Source organism: Amphiura filiformis, unplaced genomic scaffold (genome assembly GCF_039555335.1).
Source record: "Amphiura filiformis unplaced genomic scaffold, Afil_fr2py scaffold_65, whole genome shotgun sequence".
Lineage (NCBI taxonomy): Eukaryota > Metazoa > Echinodermata > Ophiuroidea > Amphilepidida > Amphiuridae > Amphiura > Amphiura filiformis.
This window is the reverse complement of record NW_027305529.1, coordinates 9,605-30,231: the sequence shown is the minus strand read 5'-3', so window position 1 is coordinate 30,231 and position 20,627 is coordinate 9,605. Positions and strand designations below refer to the sequence as shown.

The window sequence follows — 20,627 nt, the reverse complement described above, 5'->3', positions numbered from 1 at the left end:
TAGAACAGAGGTAGTATTTACAATATCATTAACATACAGTATGAATAGTAATGGGCCTAAAATCGACCCCTGAGGTACACCAAACGAAATGCTCATATAGCTGGATTTACATGAATTGTAATATACATATTGTTTCCTATTGTACAAATAATCTGTAAACCAATTTAATACTGATGTGAACTCCGGGGTGGTGAATTATGGTGGGGCGGGGGCGAAGATTTTTTGGCAGGCCAACGGGGGGGGGGGGATGGGAAACAGTTTTAGGCAGGCATGTCAAAAGGGGGGGTCAAGCGAATTTTGGCAGGTCGAAAGGGGGGGTTAGCGATTTCTGGCAAATATATTTGGGGCACTGTTTCTATATTACACCCTAAAAAGGTGTAGGAAAACGTTAGGAACACATTCAAATATACAAAATTTCCTGCACGCTGCGCTCGCATTATATGATCAGACATTTAAATTCAGGTTCCCAAAAATCTTGCATGTGGGCACATCAAAAGGCGGGATGCAAACGGGTTTTTTGGCATGTCAAAGGGGGAGGGGCAAAGTTTTTTGGCATGGTCAAAGGGGGGCGATTTTTGGCAGACCAATTTAAATTCACCACCCCGAGGGTATACATAATTCTTGCACCACCCCTCAAGAACCACAGGACCTACAAAAGTATATCTGTGATTTGAATTCTTCTACACACTCGCTATGAATTGATCAATGCAATTTCAGCCAAAGCTCACTACCATTCGCAAGATGCTGTGGACTACCAAATCGCAACAGGTTTAAATAGTTGCTAACCTTAAATGGATTTCTTTTCGCATATTAATGCATGCTTGACGCACTCGGTTTATACCCATCATGATATTTCGGGACTGTGCAATAATTATTAGCCCTGGGGAGGGTAAAATTAAATGGTGGGTCATTGGGTGTCATGGTGAGTCCAGTGCATGGCGGGTCAAGGGGTATCATGGATCATCAAGATGTGTCATGGTGGGTTATGAGGTGTTATGGTGAGTCAAAGGTGAATATGGTTAGTCAAGATGTGTCGTAGTGGGTCAAATGGTTTTATGGTGGGTCAATGGTGTCTAGTATGACCACCGGGTGGTGTTAAATGAATAAGAACAAAAATAAGGATACGAAAAAAAACTAATAGTTTTTTTATAAGAAAAATCATAAAATTTGGGTCCCTGTTACCTATTTAATGAGCTTTATGCTTAGCAATAAAATATGTTGAACATGGATCGATAAAGGGAAAGATTACAAGGAGGTGGTCTGCCTTCTCTGCCATAGTCAATGGTGCAAATTATGTGAATCATTCAAAACTATCTTTAGGGATTCATATATCCAGTCATCGTATTAAAAGAAATAATTGTTTTACAACTTGGATGAACTAGAATTACTAGTATGCAAATCCGAAAATTGCAACAGATATTTTTCATTTCTGTAAGATTTAGCGGTATTGCCAGATTGTACGTACAGTTGGGCTACATTCATAGCCTCGTTATAGTTTTATTGATACTGGCAAAATACTTGCCTGTATGTGCTTGTTGTTCTGCTATAGCGTATATAATCTGTTAATACTATAACCACACAGTCAATTAATTTATGTTAACATGTCCTTTTCACGAGGCTGTGTTTATATAACTGAATTCATTTATACAAACACAACCTTGAGTAAATTAAAGAGAGTACTTAAGGGATCTGGAATGGGCGTTTCGATAGTATTTTTTGTGGGACATGATATGAGAGCACATCAGACATATCGAATTGCATTCCTAATACGAAGAATGTCTTTCTGATATCAAATAATTTTCATTTTTTGAAAATCACGATGTAATACAAATTTTATGACAAATTATTAAAATTTGATATTTTTCATATTTTGATATATAACAGTCCTCGAAGTAAATTTTATAAATCTAATGACATATTCTTAAAGTGTATGTAGCTGGGAAGAAAAGCCGATCAATTGAAAAATTTTCACCTTTCATATTGAAAACTCTGAAAATATGGATTTTTTTCCCAAAATGACCTAATTTTTTTTGTGTTTTGGGAAAAAGATCCATATCTTCAATACGAAAGGTCAAAATTTTCAATTGATCGTCGGCTTTTTCATCCCACCTACATACACTTTAAGTAAAAATAATCATTTGCGAATTTCAGAAAATCAAAATTATTTTATATCAAACGGATATTCTTCGTATTCAGAATGCAATTCAACATGTCTGATGTGCTCTAATGTCCCACAATAAATACTGTCCAAACGTTCATACCCCATCCCTTAATGGGGAAACTTAGGCAGGCGATAAAGAGAAAATATATTTACTTTAGCACTTAATATGGATCCTGTCAATTGAGACTTAATGTCTGTTAAGTGAGGGCTGTTATTTGAACAGTTATGGGATTATAGTTAATAATATTATTTTGATAGGTTCCTGATAGGTTTCTACCTCTTACAAATGTTATTCGGGTCAAATTTATTGTCAGAACACGGAGATAAAATAGCATTGAAATAGAAATAGAAATAGATGTATCAAGGACGTTTATGAACATTGATAAATAGATGTATCGAGCATGTTACGTTTATGAGCATTAACACATAGATGTAACAAATTGTTATAGATGTATAGAGGATGTTACGCTTATGAACATGATTTTCAACATTGTAAACAATATTGCTAGTATGTCAACAAATGAAAGTTCTGTAATTTGTTGAAATTCTTCAATACTAAATTATTTTGATAATGTCATCAAATTGTAAATCTCTAGTCACATTTTCGATGTATTAACAACTAGCTATGTAGCAAACGTTAACTTCATGTACAAAACATTAAAGCTCTTATTTTGTAAACATTGTATACCCATAGCTACATTAATCAACAATAAATGTTCTGTAATTGTTCATTATCCTTCATTTCTATTAGACTTTCAGTGTATTAGCAAGTAGATGTATATATGTATAACAGATGTTATTCGTTTGTAAACACTTTATTTCATAAACATAGGTTACCCAAAGCTACTTATTATGCTAACAATGAACGTTCATTGACTGGTAGGCTAAGTAAACGTTACAGGATATTAAATATGCATTCAAATTCTGCCTCAAGGTTCCTGCTTAAATTGTGTTCAAGAATCAACTAAGATTTATTTGGCCCACCTTTTGCCAGTAAAATAGGCTGTCATGAATTATCCAGTGTATTTTTATTATACGTGCCCGGTCTTATCACTTGGTACACAATTGCTCACCAATCTGAAAGCCTGTTTTAATCACAATGGTCAGAATTAAATAGCCAAAATGATTAGACAAATAGGCTACACTGCCCATACACTGAATACAGTCTCATTGCAAGATCATAGGCTAAGTACCGTAGTCCTTGTCATTTGAGGTACGTAAAAACATACTCATTAGGGTGGTGCAATAATTATGTGTACCCCCGGGGTGGTGAATTCTCAAAATGGTCTGCCAAAATCGCTTGCCCCCCTTTGGCCGTGCCAAAAATCTTTGCCCCCCCTTTCGACGTGCCAAAAACATTTGCCCCCCCCTTTGACGTGCCAAAAATCTTTGCCCCCCCCTTACACATGCAAGATTTTGGGGAACCCGAATTTAAAACCTTAAATTGTCTTATCATACCGTATAATGCGAGCGCAGTGAGCAGGAAATTTTGCATATTTGAACGTGTTCCTAACGTTTTCCTACGCCTTTTTAGGGCGTAATATAAAATGGTACCCAAAACATCTGTGCCAAAAATTGCTTGCCCCCCCTTTCGACCTGCCCAAAATCGCTTGACCCCCCCTTTTGACCTGCCAAAAGATGCTTGCCCCCCCCTTTTTGGCCTGCCAAAAATCTTTGCCCCCCCTATAATTCACCACCCCGGGGTACACATAATTATTGCACCACCCCTTATGATCGATGCGAATTATAGAAACAGTTCAAACAATAAAATACCTACACCTTTAGCTACCTTTATCTTGACACTTCCTCATTTGTTCGCCCTGTTCCTTTTTAAAGGAATTTTTATTAGCTCTAGCGCATAATTTACAAGGCTGTTACTTTATACTTTAGTATTCAGTGGGTTGTAGCTAAAAGTCTCAAAAATAGCGCAGGGAGGTAAATAACATGTTAACTGGGTGGGCAAATGCCCACCCAGTAAATTATTTTGCCCACCCAGTAAATTCAACTTGCCCATTGCCCAAAAGTGCCCACCCAGTAAATTATATTGCCCACAACAAATTGGGCACCATAATAATTATCATAAAACTAGTACCAACGTGCATATCTTGAAATCAACTTGCATTTTGAAAGTAATGATGAATAATGAAAGTGATGTATCTTTTCTTAACATTTGCCAATTTATTCATTTACCATGTTTACAACTTCGGAGTAGGAATAATTATCACACAGTACAAAATGGTACATGTATATAAGAAGCCAAAAATTAATATAATTTTGAGCAATTTCCACACAAAACCTGAAAAGATTCTTATCATGCTTATGAACCCATAAATTTGAATATTCTTGAATAAGGTGTGTTTTTAATAGACTTGGAACATTATAATTATTTGAAACTTAGATCCAGATAATACCGTACATTGTTCATTTCAAGTCTTTGAGCATGCACAAATAGGTAATAGCATTATGAAAATTTACTGAAATCAATCGAAATTTTAAATGTTGAAAGAATGCATGTTATTTTACATTATCATCTTTTTACACCTTTTGACAGTGATTCTACAACCGTCTTGATTATTATTTTGTGCAACATTGGGGCCTATGTTATAAGAATTATTAAGAATTATAAAAATTGAAGCCTGTCCATATATTGCCAAATTCCACGGTAGATTCATTTACCGCAGTGGGTGGAAAATACCGGGTAATACCAATATATCCGCAAAGATGCAACTTTGGGCACTCCAAAAACCCTAGACTTTGTGAAAATTTGGATGAAAAGTCACAAAAATAGGCTGAAGATAATTAAAAATGGGGACATTTTGACTTAATAAAAGAAGAAATTCAGGCATGAGAAAGAAATGTGGCATCTCTGATACCAGAAATTACTGGGAAATGCTTAAAACATTGAGCATGTTGAAATTACTAGTAAATACCTGGCCATCTACTGGTTTGGTAATATCCTTTTTTTATTAAATTTTAGAAATATAGTTTTGTTCAAGTTTTTAACACATTTTTATATAATTTGTTATCAATTAATTTCAATACATTTTAGAAAATGCCACTCGTCCAAACAGAAATTTATATTTCTTTAATCTGTGAGTGACGTGTGTCTGTGACAAGAAGTTAAAGTCAAAAGAGTAAAAGTCAAAATATTATTTCACTGTAATACCAAATAAAAACATTACCCTTCCCATCTAACTTTACTGCTTTTTTCCTTTTTTAGTGTAAGATTTTAAATGTCCAAAGTGAAATATAATATGATATACAATTTTTCTTGAATGTTGCAACATAGGCCTATGCTAATAAGATGCATTTAGGCCAATAAAAAAGATGTTTGCTTGCCCTCAACCGACCGACCCTAATTTTGGAAATCAGTAAAAAGGTTTTTTTTTTTTCTATTTACTGTACAAAAGAATACCGACCCTATTTTTGGAAATTCCTGAAAAAGATTTTATTTCTTTTCAAATTTTTGCATTCTCAAGTGGTAAAAAAAACGTATTTTAGAGCGTGTGTTCAACATTTTAGTTGTTTTGTAATGTTAGTTGATTCATTTTGACATCAAAATTGTCTGATTTTTCATATTTTGAGCCTTGATTAATACAAACAATATAGAGTTTGCTAGTAATTAAAAAAAAGAAGACATCCCGACCGACCGACCGACCGACCCAATTGTTAAAATTCATTTGAGGGCAAGGGAAAAAAATTTCTTGGCCTTATGGGGAGGGTAAAGTCCACTTTTAGGCCTACATCAAAGCCAACTTCCACGCAAAACCAGGTCTACATTTCCGAAAATCCAAAGGCCTTTATGAAATTAATTATCGCTGCCCACCCAGTAAATTATTTTCCCTAATTTGAGGGCAAAAATAAATTAAATTGCCCACCCAGTAAATTATCCTTATTTACCTCCCTGATTGGAATAGCGGCAGTGTGAATAAAAAATAGGCCCTATTGCAAATACTTTTTTGGTTCAACATAATATTACAAAAAAAAATCACATTTTTAGCAAGAATGCCAGCAGCCTCTTAAATTTTGACAGAAGGCTGTGGACCATATTGGTGGTGTAATTGTGTATGCACCCAATAATTCTCGTTGGTGATGTGCGCCGTTTAATATGGTGGGCGCCATACTGGAGCCACTTCCGGTAACACATAGGAATCGGAAGCTGAATCCTGACCTTTGACCAGGTGATAGTCAAGTGATCGAGCATTGAATTCATAGGCATGTGACTGTTTTGTTTGTCTTCTGTGATTGATCAGATTATTTTGATTAGTGAGTCTATGTCAAGGTCAGACGTCGAACTTTACGCACCAGCACTGGCAGCAGGACTTGATGAAGACGACATGGCCAACGTACAGGTGGACGAAGAAAGAGTTCATCTCATCAATAAATCATCATCATCATCGAGTGGGTGAGTGTATGGGCTTGTATGTACATTTTGTAACTTAAAGGCCCATTCAGTGATTTGCTCATCCGGACGATCGTAAAAATCATCAAAATTCAGATTTTGGTACCTTTGTAATTGGCATAGATGTGCTAACATAGCCTGCTAGTGGTTCGGTCGAAAGCCGTGTATTTTAGACAAAATAAAGCATTTGCATGATTCTGGACTTTTGATACTGACAGTACAAAAGTCCCACGCGAGATCGAAAGACTCTCACTCTCCGCGTACCAACACGCGTTGCGTATTGTTTCTACTACTTATTACATCAGTAGCTACTATTTTAAACAAAATACACAATTTTAACTGTTTTTCATATTTGAATTGACCGTTAGTTTGCCTCGGTGACCTTTAATTGCTTATTTTGTTTTCTACTACAAAATTGTAGCTTAAAAGCGTCTGTTTTAAATCAATTTAGACTCTACTTCCCCGTGTTAGAAACACTGGACTAGGAAGTTTTTCCAGTCGATTGGTGGCGCACTGTACAAAAATCTCGATTTTCTCAGAGTTGAAGTAGAAAAGCTTTCTAAAACTTCTGTTTTTTGACTAATTTGTCGATGTATTCAGGGAAAAGTGGTTTAATGAAATTCTGTAGACTTATTCTTTATTTCTAAGCAACTCTGACAAATTTCCATTTTTTTAATGTTCCTGTGAAATCACTGAAAGGGCCTTTAAGCTTTAAAGGGGCATTTCGTGATCCACAGCCTCATCCCCCCACTTTTCGAAAAAAAAGTTGAGATTTTTATATCACTGGAAACCTCTGGCTACATAAATGTTTATGTACAAAATATTTCTTGCAGATTAATTCGTTTAGCAAAGTAAGATATCGTGAAATTTGACTTTCGTTCTGGTGCACCAGAACGAAATTACAACGCATTGTCTATGGAGCAGTGTGATGCACATAATCATGCATAACTCGCGAACGCAAAATCGGAATCAACTGAAATTTGGGGAATAGGTTTTTTTCGTGGATATCTAATGAAAAATGACATAAATAGAGGATGCTTAGCCTTAGGATCACGAAATACTCCTTTAAAGGGGCACTTCGTGATCCACAGCCTCATCCCCCACTTTTCTCAAAAAAGTTGAGATTTTTATATCACTGGAAACCTCTGGCTACATAATGTTTATGTGCAAAATATTTCTTGCAGATTAATTCGTTTTGCAAAGATATCGTGAAATTTGAATTTCGTTCTGGTGCACCAGAACGAAATTACAATGCATTGTCTATGGAGCAGTGTAATACACATAATCATGCATAACTCGCAAACGCAAAATCGGAATCAACTGAAATTTTGGGAATAGGCTTTTTTCGTGGATATGTACTGAAAAATGTCATAAAAAGAGGATGCTAGGATCACGAAACACTCCTTTAATACGTCCTGTACATGTACGTCACTCATAGACTAGTCCCGGGGGGGGGGGGGGTCACTCCCATTGTGGCCAGTACACCATCCGCGATAATCAACATTTGAAAAGCACCCTAAACAAGCATGCAAGGATTTAACCCTTAATGGCTAAAACGATATCCTAAACAGGTAACACGCGCCAGTTTTCACACCCTAAACAGAGATTTTATTCCTTGCATCAAATTTCATACCATAAATTTTATTTTCGCGTTTTAGCAATTGCAGTTTTGCTGCCCTTTTTTCCAATTTTTCATGTTTTTGACACATTAAACACCATGATACGTGCGTATCGTGCCTCCACGATGGCACGAAAAACTACCGGTACCCTTTTTACGCTTTTTATTATCGCGGATGGTGTACAGGCCTCATGGGAGTGACCCCCCTCGTGATCAGCTGTGTTTACTTCAGAACTTCCATTGCTTTACACATGTAATGCTTCAGGCTTAACGCTTGAGCGAATCCGTCTAAATTTTGAATGCAATGGTCTCTACTCTAGCCTAGAAAGTGAAGCTATTGGTGAGCAAATTCTTGGCTAGACTTGTGAGTTATGCATGATTATGATATGACGTGTATTACATGTACACTGCTCTACATGTACATATAGTTCACTGTTGTAATTGACGATATTTTTGCCAAGTAGCCAGAGATTTCCAGTCCAGTGGTATAAAAATCTCAACTTTTTTTGAGAAAAGTGGGGGGATGAGCCTGTGGATCACAAAGTGCCCTTTTAAAACAAATTTTAGAGAAGTTAAATGTTACGGAAATTTATTTTAATGACTTATCTGATCTGTATCTTCAGAAAAAATTTGCTAATTTGTAAGAGATTAAATAGCTATTCACCGACGTGTCATTTGAGCAACTTTTTGGGCACATACCTGTTGTGATACTGTTGAGGATCTAGAGCAGGCCTTCCCAACTGGCGGCACGTGCGCCACTTGTGGCGCTTGGATTTAGCACTTGGAAGTGGTGCACTGCACGGTAAATTTGTTTCGCATAAATTTTTAACAGAAAAAGGGGTGAAAATAAAATCTCAGAGCTTTCACATGGCCGGGGGGTTCACACCGGTCTATTATTATTTTTGTTAATAATTATTAGTGTTATTATTATTATTATTATTATTATTTTCTTCTTGCGTTTACTTTACAGTGGCCGAGTTCAGAATGTGAAGCTCTTCTTGTGCACAGCAGTTGTACTGTTGGCAGCCTTCAGTTTGGGCTATTCCCTAGGGTATTCATCCCCTGGAATACCTAGTATGAGACACCTGAATATTATTAACTCAAATGATGAAGAGTCATGGTTTGGGGTAAGTACATAATGAGCTCTCCCAGTTGAGATACATACACCCCGTATGGAAGACATGCATTTAATCTCTCATTATGCGGGTGTAGATTTCAAATTAAGTCATCCATTCAGGTAACCCCATTTCAAATTCTTGTCTTCCATACAAGTAAGGTGTATGGATTTCAACTGGAATAGCCCATTTTTGATTGCATTTCCATTCAACACTCTGAAGGTTTAAAATAGTCAGGGTTAACATCTCGAAACTGACTGCGAGCTAAATGTACAGTTATGGCTCTTCTGTACTACATGACCTCCCCTCCATAGGAAGGAATTCTGTCATGGTTTAAATTTACCCAACTCCAAATGTACCATGTGGAGAGTGGAAGTCTTAATTTGTACAGATGTTGCCAACTGGGTTCAGACTGTTTGTCTACATGCATTGGTTAACCCCCTCTAACCCTGCAAATGCCCCTGGTTCACATGGAAATTTTCATGACCAGGGCAACTTTTTATTGAAAGTTGTGCCAGGATACTAAAGGCATGGCTATCTTCAGAAAATGTAATATTCATTTCTGCTCGGCATTTGCCCAAAAGTTGATGTGAATTTAAAATTTTCAAAAACAGATGCCCCTGCTTCAGAGGATCTTATTACGACCCCTGTGATTACATGTGTTTGTGGAACTGGGGGTGATTGGGAGTTTGTGTATATACAACGTATGCATGAGTAACCACTCAAGCGGAGATGAAACTGATGTATACCAACAAACTGTCCACTTTCTCTTTTCATATGTACCGTATTCGTTCCAATAAGCGCCCATGCCCCAATAAGCACCCACTCAGGGTATTTTCAATTTGCTAAAGGGTACCATTAATGTTGAAGTGACAGATAGATGTTGATACAGTGAAATAGCTGCAGGACTACAATGTACAAGTCCTGCGTAAACTTGCAATACATTTTCTGCATCAGAAAAGCTATTAGAATGTCTCAAACGGTCTCAGGACCCTTTTATAACATACGTAAATTTGTCTCTAATAAATGCCCCTTCCGAAAAAATTAGGTAAACAAGGTAAAAAATAAGCGCCCACCCAAAATGACTTTGTTAAGCGCACTGGGCGCTTATTGGAATGAATACGGTAATGGACTATACAAATGTAGTATAAATACACTGTACCATTATAGGGCCATAATTAATGTACATACAGTGCTGCTGTGGTAGGAACATTATTGACCATATAAGTCTGCAGTTGTTGCACCGTTTTGAATTTCAATTTTATGTACACAAATTGTACACAAAATGAGGGAAAAGTACATGGTGCATCACTAACATCAGTAATTAGACAGCAAAAGAATGCGACATGTATAATATGTATGGGCAGTGGCGTGCGCAGCACATTGAAAAGAAGCTTTGGGGTTTTAGTGTTTTAAAAGGCCAAGGAATCCTATTTTGAGGGGGCAAATTTTGATGTTTTTGCACTGTCCCCCGAATGACCAACAAAAGTGGGGTGGGGGGCTGTGCCCCCTGCCCCCCCCCCCCTTGCGCACGCCACTGTGTATGGGTACACACTAACTTTTATACCATTGCCCACATTTTACTTAATTGGTGAAAAATTTTATATTTCAGTCGATTCTCGCTCTAGGAGCCATTCTTGGCGGTCCAATTGCTGGTCTTCTTCTTGACATGTTGGGTAGAAAACTGACGGTAATGCTGTGTGCCATTCCATTTGTGGCTGGTTGGGTTGCTATAGCTACTGCAAGGGGTATCTATGGTTTATATATTGGAAGAATTCTGACGGGTATTGGAGCAGGAATGGCATCACTATCAGTCCCGGTAAGTGTAGTGTCTTCCACCTATTATACTATAAATAAAAAAAATAAATGTTGGTAGTTAGTAACTACCGTAAAGATTTGCCTAATGACGCAGATGCATTCCTTTGTGGTAATTTTCATGTATAAATAAAGAGCTCCCTCCTGAAAATCCCAACAAGATTTAAGGGTCCGTGCCGTATTTGCTTGTGGGAATTTTACCAGACGGCATTTTTAGTTTGTGCCTAAAATTCCACTTGATATCAAGGGAGCCCATATACCCACCATAAATAGGCGAATCTTGACAGATGTTAGATTTGTAACCTTGGTTTAATTCATCACATTTTTCTTGCCCTAACCATCATTGCTTTCCCATCTTTAGTGGGTTTTTTTCATCTTTGCTTAATTATTGCATTATTGAACTTTGAAGTACTCCACTTGTATTATATGTGTTGTATATTACTGTGGCTATTATGTAATAAAAGATATGAATATGTATGTATAGTGTGCAAAAGAATTAAGGTACCAGTTATGTTCACCCCTGTTCCTAAACAAAGACAAATATGTCAAAATTAAAACAAGAAGCCAATACCTGTGGAAAAAACTCATAACTCATTTGTGGAAATTGATTGAGAATTTAGAAATGGTGATCTAATATAAAGCCTAAAAAAGACACAAAATCAAAAGTTGCACTTTTGTTTTCTAATCAATGAAAGCAAAACAGTAGTTTTAATGTGCTAATCAATGGAAGCACGACACTATAGTTCTCTTGAGCTAGAACGCTTTGTGTACAAATCAATAGGTATGCATTGGAGCAAACTGCAACTTTTGAAATTTGAGCTAAGATGCAGCCATTGGCTGCTGGTTCCTATTATTACATATCTATCTTTGTTTAGGATATACAGGGCAGGAGGTGAACATAACTGGTACCCCAGCATCCCAGCAAACACAAAATGCTTTGCAGAAAAATGTTGGGATTATATATGGGGGAATATGAAAAGGGTATAAAGCATTTTAATAAGATGCAAAAACATTTTTGAAAATTTGCTGCCAAACATTCTAACCATAGACTCTGTCTTCAGAGTCTATGTTCTAACTTAATGTTGTAAAAGTGTTGACAAAATATTTTGCAAATATAAAACATTTTAAAATCTCGCCAATAAGGTAGTAAAATCTCTCACCTGCTGCGGAATCCTAGCCACCATGATATTTTGGCCTCTTTTTTTTTTTTTGACAATGTTTTTCAAATTTTGCCCCCTCTCCTCCCCTTGAAAGTCACTGACTGACTCTATATATCTGGGATCCATTTCACTAAACTTTTAACCCTTCGTAACTCAAGTAACCGTTCGTAAAGTTACGAATACCCAATACTATACATGTACGTAACTTTACAAAGGGTCCCTGTAGTATATCCCTATTACTTACGAAGGGTACCGTTCGTAAGTAAGTTTAGTGAAATGGAACTTAGCATTCATCGTAAGTTATGAATGATTTCGAGACTTAAGAAGCTTCGTAAAGTTGAGTGAAATGGACCTCTGGTGTGCCTCTATGTGTATTATACAGGTGTACATAGCTGAGATGTCCAGTCCTAATTTGAGAGGCTTATTAGGAAGTAGCTTTCAGCTGGTCATCACTCTTGGTATTCTTACTGCTTATGCACTCGGTAAGTTATTCACTCATCTATCAGAACAAAGCAGTTGTCAACAATGGGCTATGCCAGTTGAAATTCATACACCCCCTTTGGAAAACATGTCCTTAGCTATAGCAGATTCAACTCATCGTGGGATGTTTTTCAAACAAACTCAGGCTACCGGGCAATCATGCATTTCACGCTATGCATGACTGGCAGGTGATTGACCGGCAGCCTGGATTTGTTGGAAAAACATCCTACGATAGGTTGAATCTACTTTTACAAGAAACTTGATTTTATATATAGGCATTTCTTTAAACCTGATTTTCTCGAAGAGTTGTTTATTTTGCAGTGCCCACCTTACGCCACTGTGCAATGAAACAGATGATATGTTTAATCTAACTCTAATCTTACAAAGCAAAACACTGCACATGCAGATGCTGTGATGCAATCAGCCCAAGTCATATATGCACGCTTTCGTTGGACAGGTGTTTTTATACAGGGGCAGGCAGCTACCCCTACCCTCCTCCATGGGATGCTGTACACTGTAATTTTTTTTTTTTTATTTTAAGCCTTTTTGACCACTTTTGACAAATTTGTTGGGCTCTGTGTGACTCTGCTCTTTGCCTCAGTTCAATTCATGAAATGATGATTAACACTTTTTAAGCAAAACTTTACTTTCATTTATATTATCCGTACAGGTATACCTTTGAATTACAAATATCTTGCCCTTGTTGCCGCTGGGCTTGCTGCAGCTTTAATCACGCTAATGAGCCTGATGCCTGATACAGCTCGTTATATGCTTATCAAACATCAGCGAGACAAAGCATTGAGAATTTTGGAGTGGTTGAGAGGACCAACTGTGGATGTAGATACAGAATGTCGAGATATTGAAGATGGGCTGGATAATCAAGTAAGATTTTAATTTAATTTAAATTTTTGTAATCTGGATGAATCATTTGGTGTTTAGGTAAAAGTGCAGTGTATAAAATTGAGCAAAAAAGTAACCAGTCTACAGGACAGGGTGCTCCTTAAAGTAACTTGTTCTTCCTGAAATTAACCTGTCCCTTTTTTATGTGTCGATGCTTGGGCAATGTCTAGTTATCAGTATAGTGTACCAGACACATTCCCAAGGTGGGCAAAATTGCAAACTTATCCAGCTGACCCACATATCAAAATGATATGACATACATGTGCAGAAATGTGCAATTTTAATGCTGAAAAGGGCCAAAATATTAAAGGATAATTCTGCCATTAAACAGGTCACACAGTAGATAATGACCTGATCGTGCGCTCTTAAAGTGTGACATAATGACCGGGTCATAGACCTGTGGTAACTTGTAGCACCCTCCGTCTTTGTTCAGAGATGGTTGGTTGGCCCTGGTGTGATCGGGATGATGTCTCAAGACCCGGTTTCTTGAACACAGACTTCTTAGCACAACTTCGTCTGAGGTTTTCAAACATATCCACATAGAGTCACCAGGCCATCACGTCGACCTGGACAAAGTCCAAATCTTGGATAGGGAATCCCGCTGGTTTGAGAGAGGAGTCAAGGAGGCCATCCAACCAATCATCTCTGAACAAAGATGGAGGGCGCTATAAGTTACCAAATGTCTATGACCCGGGTCATTCTGCTGACGAAGGCTGTAGTAGCCACAGCTTAAAATTATGGAGGTAAATATATTTGTATTGCGATCAAGAGTTTAAATCTTTCTATATGATTTACCAATGCAGATGAACTTTCATGCTAATAACATATTTGTTATTTATCAAATATTGACTATGGCATAGTCTATTCATCATATTGTATTACATATTTTTGCTTGTTAATTTCAGGAGCCATTTTCAATCCTTGAATTTACCAAACCATCTCTCTACAAACCTCTGATGATATCAGTAGTACTCATGTTCTTCCAGCAGTGGAGTGGCATAAATGCTGTCATGTTTTACACTGTAGACATATTCAAGACAGCAGCGCCCACTATTGATGCACACATTTCCACAGTGATTGTCGGTGTTGTTCAAGTTGTAGCGACGCTTGTGTCTGTTTTGTTAATGGATAGAGCTGGTAGAAGGGTGCTGCTTCTTCTTGCAGGTATACATTGGTATTTGTATTCTGTCATTTTCATATTTGGGCATACAATTTAAGGCTCATATTAATTAATATGTACCAAATGCAATCTTATTAGTGGCCGCCCCTAATAAGCATCACTTATATGGAAATGTGTAACCCCCATGAGAACTAACTGCCAATTGGCCCAAATGAAGTTTTCATTATCAATTGGCCCAATCAGCAACATTGTTAGAATAATTTCACCACACAAAAAAACTTGGGTGAATTATTTGCAAAGCTCCATTCTGATTGGTGATTAAAGTGAAGATTTCATATAATTGACCAATCAGAGGCAATGTTAGCTCGGCAGGTAGTGCTCAGGTGGTTAAAGTCACAACTCTCTATAAGCATTCTTTTCAATACACATATACAACTAAAATAAATATGTTAAATGTCTTAAATAAAAATACCATCTATACATTAGCTTAATTAGGATCAGGGTGATTTTGACTTCAGATGTGCTGTTATTTATGCTTTATATTTGTGTAATTTTCCACTGTTTTAACAAGTGCTTTTTGAAAGTGACTGACTTACGCTACAGTGATAATTAGGTACAAGTTGATGTCACAAATCACTGTAAAGCTTATAATAGGGTTTAGGCATTTCTTTGGTTTGTTTTCTTTAAAGCACATTCTTGATTTTTTTTCTTCAATTTTCGTTCTCTTTTCCTGTATTTAGGTGTTGGTATGGCACTCAGCTCTACAACATTTGGTCTGTACTACAATTTAACAGAAAAAAACTGCACATCTAATAACCACAACTCCAGTATGTTCTTTTACGATATGGACAGTGTATCAACCACAGCAGCACCATGTGTAGATGATCTTAGCTGGCTTTCTTTAACCAGTATGGTGGTTTACATTGTGTCATTTTCCCTGGGCTGGGGACCAATTCCGTGGTTGCTGATGTCAGAAATTTTTCCATCCAAAGCAAGAGGGGCGGCGAGTGCAATAGCCACAGCTTCTAATTGGATTTTTGCATTTGCTGTCACCAAGTCTTTTCTTGTACTCAAGGTAGGACTGCTGTCAGTTGACTTATTTTATGTTCACAAATTGTTGTTTTTTTATGGTGATGGCTTCACCGTGGAACCAAAATTGAAAAGAATTACATGTGTTGAATGAATTTGGTTGGGCATTTCAGAGAAAACAGTTCCATAAAAAGTACTATGACTGGCTATGATGTCATTGCGGTCAATGGTATACCAATATTGACTGCTATGAGGGGCATGGTTAAAATTATAGTCCCAAAGTGATCTCAAAACCATGACTATGCCCCGAGACGAAGTCAAGGGAAAGTCAAGGGGCACAGTCATGGTTTTGAGATCACAGTGGGCCTATAAATTATAACCATGCCCCTCCTAGCAGTCAATATTTGGTTATCTACTGAATAAGATAGATTCTTAAAAAAGAAACATTAGTTTATTCAAGCTACCAACTGGGCAATAGTTAATTTTTGACATAATTCTTTAAAAAGAGGGCATAGCTAATTCATTGACCACACTTTTAACAAATCAGATGACAGGAATCTATATGAGGTATATAATATTTTTACAGGAATTTTTTGAAATATTGAGGAATTAATACAGATATTTCAGTCAGGTGATGTAGTATCCTTCAATCAAATAACAGAAATATTTTTATGTGTTATATAAAAATACCTAGTGTGTGTGTTTGGGGGAGGGGTGTGGAGAATGACTTTTAAAGTTGTTGGGCTGTATGGTTGGTGGTGTAGTTGGTACTCACAGCTAAACACTGTTGACCATTCCATATCCCATCATCCCACCAGGTTACCATACACTGTATGGTACACTAATCTCCATGCAAGAGTTTGAGCATGACCCAAGCGAAATCTGACATTCCAAGTGAGTGCAGACATGATAGTATTACCAATAGACCCTGGCAATTGTGCATGATAATGTATAGACAAAAAGGTTTGTAGCTAGAGATATAACAAGTGTGCTTGTCATTCCACTCACATGTCTATATGCTGTGTGTTTTATTTGAACAGGAAGACTACGCCCTTGGAGAAAATGGTGTGTTCTACCTCTTTGCGGGCATATGTGCTGCTAGTGTAATATTTGTTGCTCTCTTTGTACCAGAAACAAAAGGACTTGCCTTAGAAGCAATAGAAGCCAAATTTGATGGCCGTTCACATGAACACCCTGAAGTCTGACATAGCACCAAACAAAAGACAATGTTTTGTTACTTGGTAAGGTTTAACATAGCTCTTGTGAAACGGGTTTTGTGGTTTTCCACTACAAGGTACTGAACTATAAACATATGTAAGCAGTGTTTGAAATAAGATGGGCACTCAGGGCCAAAAGCTGTGGGCTTGCCTATCCGCTATTTGCTTTCCAAATATGCCAAGTCAGATAAGACAGACACAATGCTTACTTCAACATCAATCCATGGCAGTATTGTTGTTGATTTATGCATCTAAAATCTTACTAAGTGTCAGAAATGTGGACAAGTGTCACATTAAAATTAAAACAAATTTGAGTTTGGTACCATGACTATTGATGAGGGCACCTAGATTTCAAACCCAAGATTTGAGCTTATTTCAAGCACTGTGTGTAAGTTAACAAGAGTAATGGGAAAATTGTTTATTCACAACAAATCCTGTTAAAATTAAGGTTTAATTATTGGCCTAGATTATCACAAGCTGTAGCCTTGGTCTGAGGCAGAAGAGCTCTGGGATAGTAACCTTCTTTTTCTTCTGTTTTTATTTCTTTTACTTCTCTGTTTATTTGTAATGAGATCTCTGTTTGTCCTGCCCACCTTACATGCTACTCTTATCATCATATTCATTCTTGAGAGTGGCTTTCTTTGCTTCTTTCTATTTTTTGCTTTTCTTCCTTTTAACTTTATGGGCCAGCATGCTTTTTTATAGGTTATTGCTAACCTGGCTTGTGCATTTTGCATAGGTCTGGACTATGGATTTTACATGGACCCAGGTATGGGTCCTTCATGGACTAACCTAGGCTAACAAACAATTACAACTTAACCAAGTTAAGCATGACAACCAAGACAGCTAGTAATCTGTTATTTTAAACACACAGCAGAGGTTGGTGGATGGGACAAACAGAGATCTTAAATCAAGACATAGTAATGCTGGTTTTATACTTTCCTGCTGCGTGCCGCTTTGTCGCTCTGAAGAAGATTTTGCTTTACTGCGCTGTCGCACTGCGCTGTGACCAGCGGCAAGCCAATATATCGATCACTCCACTGCTTTGCCCAAGCGATAGCATCGCTGGGAGTTGAATTCAAGTTAACTCAGAGCGACGTGGCTCTAACATATGAGAACAAAATACAATTTTTGGCAGTGCTTAGCGGCAACAGTGGCTCTCAGAGTCATGCCGCTGCCTCTCAGCGACAAGTGCAACCTCATAATGAAGTGTCATGCCGCTCAGCGACCAGCTGCAGAAAGTATGAAACCAGCATAAGAAAAGAGGTTACAATCCCAGAGCCTTGGACTATTGGCACTGGTGAATTGAAGGGCAATAAGGAAATGTGACTGATTATTCAATTAAGAATTCTATCTATATTTTCTTAGTTTTATAAACAATCTTTTTGTGGAATTAGTTGATGCAGTAACCACTGGGAGCTTTCCTGTGATAAAGGTGTTCAGTTGAACATCATTTTATATAGTTTTCACTGTTTATTTTCCCTGGTGTATATTCTTAAAAACCAGTGGAAACAGCAATTGAGCAACTCCCTTTTTTTTAAAAACATTATATTGTACATTTTGTAGTACTGTACATTGGGCCTTTATCCTGGAATATATTGTATATAGAAAAACATTCAGGCTATGCACTTTGTGTAAAGTGCTCTATATATGGTTTTCATAATACACATATTTTGAATTTCTTTGTATTGTTTTTATCAATAATCAATATATTTATTGAGCTAATATAACTTGAACTGCTCATTAATATGTAATTTGTAGCCAATATTGCTCAAAACTGAACATTTATGCATTAATTTTGAGCAATATATAGGCAAAAATTACAATTCATGAGCTTTTTCAGTCATATTAGCTCATTAACTACATCAAAAACAATAATCTACAAAGACAATATAAATTGATATATTATGAAAACGTATGTCTGATTTGCTTCAAACAAAAAAAGGCATATTGATCAGTGTGCGTTACCCTACTCAATTCATCTGTTTAATACATGCTGAGAGCATGTTCTTTCTAGTTTCCAGAAAATGCCTCGTAAAATAGAAGAAATCAAAATCAGATTTTTGTATTGATGTATGGATGTAGTAACAATCCTAACAAACACTAAACATGTAACACTAAAAGCTGGGACTATTATATACATGTATCATAGAGAGGTAAGAAGCTCCCTGTTCAGCAGCATGCTTATGTATGCATATAAAGACTTTCGTCAGCCTGCTACGCTAATTGTAGGGATGACCAATGAACCATCAACTTGATTAGAACACTCCCTTAGACATGCAGGGAGATCAACTGTGCACTGCTTGCACAGACATTTCTAAATTGATCCCATTCTTTTATTTTTCAATATTTTTCTGTAAAAATTGGGGAAGTTAATGCCAATTATATTTTGTAACTATCTTGCAAATTACAGCAACATAACTTATTTCATTTTCCTGTAAGTGCGAGTCAAAATTGGTCCATCGCCACAGTGCGCTTAATTGCCAGTGACTGAGTTCAGCACTGCTCAAGAATGGCACAAAATATTCATGTCAATAATTTCAGGTGAAAAACGTGGCCTACTGAGCTGTAATTTGGCAGAGTTGCCAGTAATACCTCTATCATACCCTCTGTAAAAAGGTTAAAACATTGAACCAGCTTCCCTTTGGAATTTCCATACTCCTTTCGAATCATGCTAAGAAGACACCTTTCTGAACATAAATGTGAAGTTTCGTGCCCATTCGATGTATTTTTCACCTGATTTCAACCCTAAACGTTTTCTTATATTTAGGCCTATACCATATACAACTTGCTGCTGGCTATACCTTGTTTAGAACTTTCAAAAGAAGTACCTGAATGTGCAACCATAACTGTTTCAAAATAGCCCATGAAAGTCATGCAGGTAACTCCGAGGTCATGTATTGAATTGTTTTGAATGAGGAATACTACGGGAACCAGCACCTTTTGTTAGAAGTCACACATGAGCATGATGAGTGAAGTGGATAACCTCTATTGTTGTGAATGAGTCAATAACCTTCAATGACACTAAGATTTAATTTGCATACACCTACTAATTGGTCATATTAAACCCAATAACATTGAAATTTTTGGTTGTGAAAAAAAAAGTTTACCTGGACTTTGATTTTGCAATTTTGATTTTGTGCCATATCGGCCATCTTGGATGATTTTTGGCAAAATGTTCTCTAAATGCATTATTTCAATGCCTCGGTTTGAAAAAATAATTTATGTCATTGACTAGTAAAGTGCCATTTCATAAGAAACCCCTTTGATACTTTCACAATATGCTTGTTTCATGTTTGCATATATGTTAAAATAAAGAAATATATAAAGGTAAATATATGCTTATGTCAATTTTGCTCCCAATTGATATTTTTGGACCTTGTCATTTTATTTCGTTCAATGACCGGTCAGAATGGGAAACTTTGAAAATTCATAATTGAAAAGTTTTTGACCGATTTTGACAATTTAACCACCAAAATACTTCTATTGATGAGTTCTATCCAGAAAACAATATTTTGTAGCAATAGGGGCAACATGAAATTTTGATGGTTATCCCTACTAATTGGCATTGCCTAAGTCATTTTTTGTAATTTTACGAACAAGTACAAAA

At 36.8% G+C, this 20,627-nt stretch overlaps 1 protein-coding gene across 1 annotated transcript; it reads left to right on the top strand.

Annotated features, from left to right (window-relative positions):
* Positions 1 to 6,354: 6,354 nt before the first annotated feature.
* On the top strand, positions 6,355 to 20,409 carry LOC140144602 (solute carrier family 2, facilitated glucose transporter member 8-like). The gene is made up of 8 exons (XM_072166419.1): positions 6,355 to 6,566; positions 9,152 to 9,308; positions 10,909 to 11,115; positions 12,654 to 12,753; positions 13,422 to 13,633; positions 14,557 to 14,815; positions 15,512 to 15,846; positions 16,841 to 20,409. The coding sequence occupies exons 1-8, from the start codon at positions 6,436 to 6,438 to the stop codon at positions 17,003 to 17,005; spliced, it is 1,566 nt and encodes a 521-aa protein (XP_072022520.1). The 5' UTR covers positions 6,355 to 6,435; the 3' UTR covers positions 17,006 to 20,409.
* Positions 20,410 to 20,627: the final 218 nt, after the last annotated feature.

Excerpts from the sequence above, each read along its gene's own strand:
- LOC140144602 (XM_072166419.1), top strand. The coding sequence starts at position 6,436 with ATGTCAAGGTCAGACGTCGAACTTTACGCACCAGCACTGGCAGCAGGA. Across the intron at positions 11,116-12,653 it reads TGGCATCACTATCAGTCCCG|GTGTACATAGCTGAGATGTC; the intron begins GTAAGTGTAGTG and ends TGTATTATACAG. Across the intron at positions 12,754-13,421 it reads TCTTACTGCTTATGCACTCG|GTATACCTTTGAATTACAAA; the intron begins GTAAGTTATTCA and ends TTATCCGTACAG.